This window comes from Morone saxatilis, unplaced genomic scaffold, assembly GCF_004916995.1.
Source record: "Morone saxatilis isolate NCDOM2014 unplaced genomic scaffold, NCSU_SB_2.0 Contig17, whole genome shotgun sequence".
In the NCBI taxonomy this organism is placed as follows: Eukaryota; Metazoa; Chordata; class Actinopteri; family Moronidae; genus Morone; species Morone saxatilis.
In genome coordinates this window covers 8,613,655-8,621,695 of record NW_023339729.1, presented here as the reverse complement: position 1 = coordinate 8,621,695, position 8,041 = coordinate 8,613,655, and the positions used below count along the sequence as shown (strand labels likewise).

Sequence of the window (8,041 nt, the reverse complement as noted above, 5' to 3'; positions counted from 1 at the left end):
CCCCACCCCACCCATCCCCCCCACCTCTCCTGTTGGTCCCTATTTAACAGTATTCACAAGAATGAACAAACTCATCCAGGAGAAAGCAACACAGTCATACAGTGGGTTTTAACGTGATGTTGCGAGAAAAAAACAAAACAAAATTGAGGCGCTTAAAGGAAGTGAACTGTCCTCTGCAGGTCTGGAAAAATGAACCTTAAATAAAACTGAAAACTTAGAGCTGGTGTTTGTCTGCTGTTGTGTTTCAACACCCCCGACTCGAATATGTACACTGATAAATATTTAAACTTTAAAGTACTCACCACTATACTGTACATAACTCTCCAGGAAGGTCACTATAAATCACTGCTGGCTGTCGTTCCAATGTCTTCCACTAGGGGGCAGATCACTTTGTGTCAGTGATGAAGCTCTGCAGTCAAACTTCAGTCGAGCACACACAAGGTTACAAAGAGAGACTCTACAGTTTTTCAGGTGCACCAAGTTGTTTTTCCACTAAATAACAATTCAAACAGTTTTCAGCATTCATTGGGCAAATATAAACGATTAAATGCAGCTATAATTCAGATGAGATTGAGGTGTTTTCAATGCCGTATGTTCTGCCTCTTCAGTGTAGTTGCACTGCTGGGAGCCGAGCATGCGTGCTTATTGCAGCCCTTCACTTTGCAGCTCTTCACTTTGCAGCTCTGCACTCTCCCCGGCCAATGCAGCAGTAGATACCTGCAGCAGAGACTTTTTTTCTGTGTCCTTTGGGACTTCTGACAGACGGGGAGGAGCACAGTTAATACTCGCACTGTGGCTTTAATATTTATACACTTATAGATATCTTAGAGTCAGGTGCAATATCAATATAGTCTGTGAATGACAACAAACACATGATTTTATGACATTTTTTGCAGTGTTTTGGAAGCCAATCCAAAGTTTGTTTGATGCGATCTATTTGCATTATCGAATTATCAGGTTATTTTTCTGATTAATAATTTAATCCAGGGGCTTTGATGTAACAGTAAATATAATGTTGCTCTGCAGACAGCTGTGTGCTACAAGTTGAGCCCTTGTTATTTTAGCCTACATTTATACATTTTCCCAAATTTGCACCTTAGAAGGTGATAAGAGACATTTTCCACAGGAGTGGTTTGACATGAACTAATAGGGTAAACAGGTGTTCCCAATGATACTAATTAAGGCTCTGTTCCATTTAGTGTAGCAGAGACTTTTCAGTGAGCCAGCAGGCACAGTAGCATCACCCTGACTCTTTAGTTCATTGTGATTAATATCGGGTGTTTACCCTACTGTTTAAAGTGTGGGGCGCCCTGGTAGCTCTCCTGGTACAGCTGGCGCCCCACGTACCCGGGCCGAGTCCCCGCTGCTGCAGCCAGGGGGTTGAATCCAACCTGAGGCCCTTTGCTGCACATTATCCCTATTCTCTCTCTTCTCTCTCCCCCTTTTCTTGAGCTGTCCCATCATACACATAAAGGCAAAAAGCCCCACATTTTATATATATTTTAATAATTTTTGGACCAAAAAAGCCCAGTCTAGTCAAAAAGATCATATTTACCACTTGTGACTGGAAGTTAATCAAATCATCACAGAGTTTATTTCAATAATGGTATATCTCATCCATAAAATAAGGGGCGGTATGTACAGAATGAATCATTAGGTCAAATAATAACTTGCACTTTCTGGAGTTTTAAATTAAATATATTAGAACCGTTTATATATGATTACAATAAAAGCAAAGCAAACTATTACAATCATCTGTGTCTGAATCATGATTAAAACAACTTTACCACCAAGATCCACATTTTGGGTTATAATGCCTCCACATTAATTCTTTTAAGTCCCGCTTTCAAGAGTGTGAGGCTCTGATGACAACTTCAGCTGGTTGCTCAGTCCATTCAAACTACGTTAATCCAGTTGGGTCCACTTTGATCCAGTTAGAGGGAAAGCACATGCTCCAGGGACCTCGAGCTGTTGTTGTTTTTTTAACACATGGGCTGCTGCTGTATTCCAAAAAAACCTAATGTGACACCGTCAACACAGGACAAATAACGACCAAAATGAAGCAATTTGATCATTATAAAAACATCAAGCTGGTCCGCTAAACAAACTTGTCCAAATGTTCACAAAGCCTTGTTCACTGCCCTCCAGAAAACCATCACCGGCAACTTGTCAAAAATATAATGCGATTCATTGCAGGCCATGCATTTTCAGTTTACTGTTACAGAGTGGTCAGTGTCTGTTCCCCTTATGTCCTATAAGCTCCTCTAGCTGGTAAGAACGGCATTTAACGAAGCAAACCTGAAATTAGTGACTTTCCAACTATTTCTGAGGCAGAACTGCAAACACATCAAAGTTTGCTCAAAATACCCCTATACACGTTCTTACCAACAAGAGGAGCATGTGGGTTTCAGTGTTAGCAGACACACCAAACTACTAAAACAAGAACCAAAAGCCTTGTCCCCAAACACTTGATCACATGACATTGTTGACCAGCTGCAGGTGGTTTGTGGTTGGCCAGCCTGTGCACACCGTGGCAATCAAAGCCAAATGTAGAGCTTCTTTTGGTCGTACGTCCATAATTTTATCTGACCACAGCAAATTGACACTGCCAGCCTCTGCTCACACCATCGCATTAATCACCCAACTGTTAACACGCAGTCTTAGTCTCGTTGATACAGAAGAGTCCTCTCAGCATTACAGTACAGTTAAACTGCTACACAGGGCTGAAGATGTCAACATTCAAGTGGAATCAGCTTCGTGGCGAGCATGTAAAAGCAATACCATTGACATCACCGTACACTACGAGCCCACTCCTGGCCTCCACCCTGCATGCTTTGCACCTCCCTCTGCTCAGCAAAGGGAAAAGGTCCGTTAATTTGGAGCCATTGTGCTCTGTAGAAAGTCTCATTGATTCATAAGGTCCAGTTCAGTCCAGTTGAGCGTCGAAACAGGAAATATTTAACATAGTACAGTAGAAGTCCCATAAGCAACACGAGTAGTTAAAGAGGGATCCGGGGAGTTCACCAAGGGAGGCATCTTGACAGATATAGGTGCCTTAACTTGAAAACCAAGGCATTTGTTAGGGTTCCAGTAACTTGGAGTAGGGCTCGGGGGCGAACGGTGAATGGCCTCCAGCCGGCCACTGGGAGACAAGAGCAACACGCCATCTCATTGTAACTTGATGAGAGAGGAATTACAGGCAGCACAGACAAACACAGTCTCCCTCTGGGCCTCTGGAGCTGAAGAAGAAACAATAACACAATAAGATCACAAGTCAAAGAACTGAAACATTAACTGTCATGAACTTTTATCAATCCAATAAAATGCCTCACCTGTTGCCCCCATGCAAGACCTCAGCACCTTGAAGGAACAGCATCGGGAACAGAAGCTGTTGCCACAGTTACTGCAGTTCCTCTGTAATATGAAGAGACACTGTGTTGAAGCTTGTGCCAATAAAAGACAAAATTAAACATGGTGATGACGTGAAGCCTAAATATATCACCAATTCTTATCACAAGTTTAAAGTCTCACCCTTTTCTTCAGCACCGAGAAGACGGCATTGCAGCTAGAACAGTTGCCTTTGGAGAATGAGACAGCGAGATGAACAGTATTATGAAAAATGTAATAAAATGCACCTGGTGAGAGTTACAGACTGACCTCAGAAAGATTCTTCTTTTATCACTGAGGTATAATAAGAAGAAATAAACCAGCGGATGAGTCAGAGCAGACTGACCTGTGCTGGTTGTTGGGTAACGTTTACGCAGTTTCTCTGTCAGTTTGGACACCTTGCTGCGTATTGGTTCATTGCGGCTCAACAGTCCATTTTCAGAGATGGTGTCATACTCAGGTGCTCCGAGCGGTCCGTCATCATCCTCCTGAGGGAGAGGGAAGAGGGGGATGGACAAAGAAAAAGGCAGTTTCATGCTGTGTAAGCTACAGTAAATGGAGTTGTTTTTTTTGGACTATGAAAGCCTGGCCAAGAAACAGAGCCAAGCTCAGCATTAGGGTTTAACTGGATAAAATTCACTTTGATTATTTCAGGCAGTTTGACTAATAGATGTTTGGCAAATAATTCAAGCAGGATGATGGGAGCTACTAGGACGACTAGGGAGACAGATGAAGGTGGAAAATGCATGTATTTACCAGTAAAATACATGTACAGTATGCATGCTTATACAGCCATACTTTATCTATCTGCCAAACACAACGACACCAAACCCCCGAAGAGCTGAGAGAAAAAACTATTTGTATCATTATATCCTTGTAATGCTAACTCTGTTAAGATATAATAATTGTTGCTTAACCCGCTATACCTAACTCCATTTATATCTCTCTATATACCTACATGTCCCCCAAATTCAACTTGTTAATAGATCTATTCGCCGCTTCCTGGAAACCAGAGGCCAGGCGGTCATAGCACAAACCAATCCACTGGAAGGCACAATTACAACAAGAGGACTATGGGATTAAGAGGACAAAGAAGAAGTAAAAAGGATTTTTATTGCCAAAGAAGACCATCCTACCCACCCTCAACAAACAGGGCTTTAGGGGAACAGTATTTTACTAATATATATATAGTTATAAGGAAACTCTTATGTATCACAAATAAAGAATATGCCTCTACACATAGCGCTAGGTTATAAAATGCTTTCAATAAAACACACAAACACTGCATCAATCTTTCTGAAATGGTTTGAGGGAGGAAAAGCTGATTTCACTAATGCAATATGTCTCATGAACAATGTCAGTCATGCAGACTGGGAATGAATGATGGGCTTATCATTATCACTATCACATAACTGGTGTCAAGGGACCAACTACATGAACGGATGGATAGATGGATGGGAGGCACTGGGAAATCCACTTACCACTATGACCAAAGGTGTTTCCTAATCAGAAAGCAGAGCAACACACGAGAACAATGTTACCCACAGACACTGACACTCTGTGTGATCACACAGGAACATACCCAAAACCATGCTTCAAAGAGCAAAGCAAGAACTACACCGTCAAGGTCACCAAGCTTTCAACACATGTTGTTCATGTGTCAAGTAGTAGTTCTGTAGTGCGAGTTAACTGGGTGGCAGTGCACTAGGCTCTTGTAAACAGGGGGGGGATTGTCACTCACCTGCAGGGACATTGAATGCTCCTGAGATCAGAGGACAGCGGAAAAAAACAGCAAGTAACAGGACATAAATCATGAGGAGGTTTTTTCACACAATGATGGCAAGCTCTTACAACTGGGATTCAAATATGTAAAGCAGAGAGCCGTTCTGGCCATCAGATTGATTATTGATGAAAAATGTAAACAAATTATATGCATGTATAATGGTCACTCTTAATCACTATAATGTTTGTATAAGTTAACTCCATTGGGCTCTATGGTTGCTAATATACATAACATAGATAAGGTGGATGGGCCAACGAGAGATGAGCGATGAGCTAGACAGTCAAACACCGTGTATTTCTCTGCCTGTGTGTGATGTACTTTCGCCAGATGTTTGGAGAGATTACTCGGGTTTCCGCCGTTACAGGAAAAAGACTTGTTGCACCGAGCACTCTCCACAATCTGCATCCACTCTAGTAAAGTGTAACCACGCTCATGAGCGTCTCACAACCAGGGTCTCTGTGTGTGTGTGTATCTGCACATGTGAGAGACAAACAGAGAGAGAGAGAAAGAGAGAGAGAGCTCACCCTGCCGGAGCACACTACGGTGTCTGAGAGAGTGATCTCTCGCCTTGATTGGGAATAGTGAAAATGCATCATGGACGAATGTCTTCATTTTACCAGCACTGACCAGTAGGACTGATAACATCGGAGCTCGTCGATGTTACAGTGTTTAATAATTTAACCTCGTTGATTTTTGTACCCGTCTCTAATCTACACACAACAACTAAAACCTCTCATTTATACTAGAATTCAAACTCTTATCATGGCCCACTGAATCCTATTTGCTTTAATCATCCTTAAAGTATCTCTTGATTGACGTCCACCTGGGGCATTGTCAACTGTCAATGTACTTCAAACAGACAGATAACAGATTTGGGAGTAGTATTTACCTCAATGGCATCCTTGAATTCATCATCAGGCTCCGCCTCCTCAGCTTCCTCCACGCTGCCAGGAGTAATGTCCTCAAACACACACACACACACACAAAAATTAATATATAAATACTGGTTTTTATAGTATACTCCAGACAGCTCCTGTAGCCCTGGCCGTCAGGATCAGCACCTTGGAGAGCGGCCGTGCTATAATGTATCTGAGCTGTTCAGGAAACAGTACGATGTTTATTTATTATGATTTTTTTTATTTATTTTGCAGTTCACAGGCCTCCAAGCAGATGCAGTCACATTAATCTGAACCCCTGTCAATGCCTTTGCTGAATAAAATCACAGCTAAAAAAAAAGTGGCGCCGTGGATAGATGGAGGAAACCATTGCATGGATTTACATTACTCGTGCTGGATAAATGCATTGAGAGCATGGGATAAACTAGATAAGAAGCTTACAGCCATGGTTGGTTTTAATGTAAATCACAACCTCTAAATCTTTCGGCATTCAAACCCTCTCTGCCGTGCTCCCTCCTCTCACCTCCAGACTAGTTGGTGTGGGGGTCCTGTCCAACAAGTTGCCCTGCTCCTGCTCTTCACACACCCCGTCTGAGGACCGGGCTTGGCCCATGTGGGAAAGCTTCTTGAGGTCCAACAAAACTGGAACCACAGGAGAAACAACACTTTACGTCAGCTTTATTTTCTTAAATTAGAGTTCATGTGTGCCCTTTGCATCTTCCAGACAGGATGAACCAACCTCTGCAGAAATCTCTGTTCCACAGGAAGATGGTGCTGTTGAGCCCAGCGAGCACCCAGCTCACAGGAGCAACGTAGATCAGACACGCCAATATTAACATCCCTCCATAGAACCTGCAGGGAGGGATTACAAATGTCAGGTCACACTCACACAAACCACCATCATAAGTGATCCATCAGACAGTACATTCTTGTGATGAGTAGGTCGCCATTAAATGCAGTTAACGCTGTAACCACTGACCTAGGCTTGGATAAAACTGTATTTAAATTAAGGTGTTTATAAATAGAAATAGAATAACATACTACAGAGCACAGCCCAATGAAGTAACATTAAGTTACAATTTGAATTTAAAGATAGAATGCTCCACATCTCTATTTAATTATGCTTATACCAAATATAACCTTATTTGGTTTAAGGTAATCACGAAATGCTGTTTACATTTCTTACCAGTATTAGTTAGTGGTTAATAAGTCTGTGCACATGTGGCCAATAACAACAATTAGCACAGACAAAGAAAAACTGATCTGTTGTGAAGTAGTCCATGAGTAGAACAGTAGTAATGATCAATGACTCTGCTGCTGAGTAGTGACTACTCAACTACAGGTGATACTGTCCTTGTGAGTGTGTGAGTGAGTGAGTGTGTGTAGATGCAGACCTTGATGACTTGGTGTGATTATCCCAGTATAGGACCTTGTAAATAGCTTCTGCCGACACACAGGCAGAGGACAGCATGTCATCCAGGTGCTTCAGCCTGGTGAAAACAAAAAAACAGAAGCACAAACACTAAGTAAAATATATACTTCCACCCACACATGGATAAATACCGTGTACTAATGTCTCATATACATATGACATGTGGGTACAAGCCAGTTTGTAAATCTGTTCCAAAAAGTACAACTAACTGATATTTTTTTCACTTTAATTTGTCACTATTTATTTTTAATCAAATCATAAAGTGTTTATTTATAATTGCTTTAATTTATAATGGAATAAAACAGAGAAAACTAGCTCATTTAAATGTGTTCTGTGTTACTTCAAAGCTGAGCTGTAGCGTACTGTTTTGATTTGATTTCTTTCTTTAAACAGCCTCGAGGATACACATTATTTTATGTGTTTTGCATATGTTTTATCTAATTGTGAAGCTGTAGCCAACCATTTTTCCAACAATAACTGTGATGTGGAGGTGCAAAACACCATGCCACCAAGTGAAGTGGCGTTAATTTAACTTTTTTTTTT

At 41.5% G+C, this 8,041-nt stretch overlaps 1 protein-coding gene across 3 annotated transcripts in view; it reads right to left on the bottom strand.

Moving 5' to 3' along the window:
* Positions 1-1,552: 1,552 nt before the first annotated feature.
* zfyve27 (zinc finger, FYVE domain containing 27) overlaps positions 1,553-8,041 on the bottom strand; it is a 9,116-nt gene continuing 2,627 nt past the window's right edge. For 2 of the 3 annotated variants that reach the window (XM_035659823.1, XM_035659822.1), the window contains exons 5-13: positions 7,461-7,556; positions 6,806-6,918; positions 6,590-6,708; positions 6,060-6,131; positions 5,129-5,149; positions 3,734-3,875; positions 3,532-3,578; positions 3,333-3,414; positions 1,553-3,239 (exon numbers count right to left, since the gene is read on the bottom strand). In XM_035659823.1, the coding sequence (XP_035515716.1) occupies positions 3,169-3,239; positions 3,333-3,414; positions 3,532-3,578; positions 3,734-3,875; positions 5,129-5,149; positions 6,060-6,131; positions 6,590-6,708; positions 6,806-6,918; positions 7,461-7,556 (763 nt within the window). In that variant the 3' untranslated portion in view covers positions 1,553-3,168. The remainder of the gene's footprint in view (positions 3,240-3,332; positions 3,415-3,531; positions 3,579-3,733; positions 3,876-5,128; positions 5,150-6,059; positions 6,132-6,589; positions 6,709-6,805; positions 6,919-7,460; positions 7,557-8,041) is intronic. The other variant, XM_035659824.1, reaches the window with a different exon arrangement.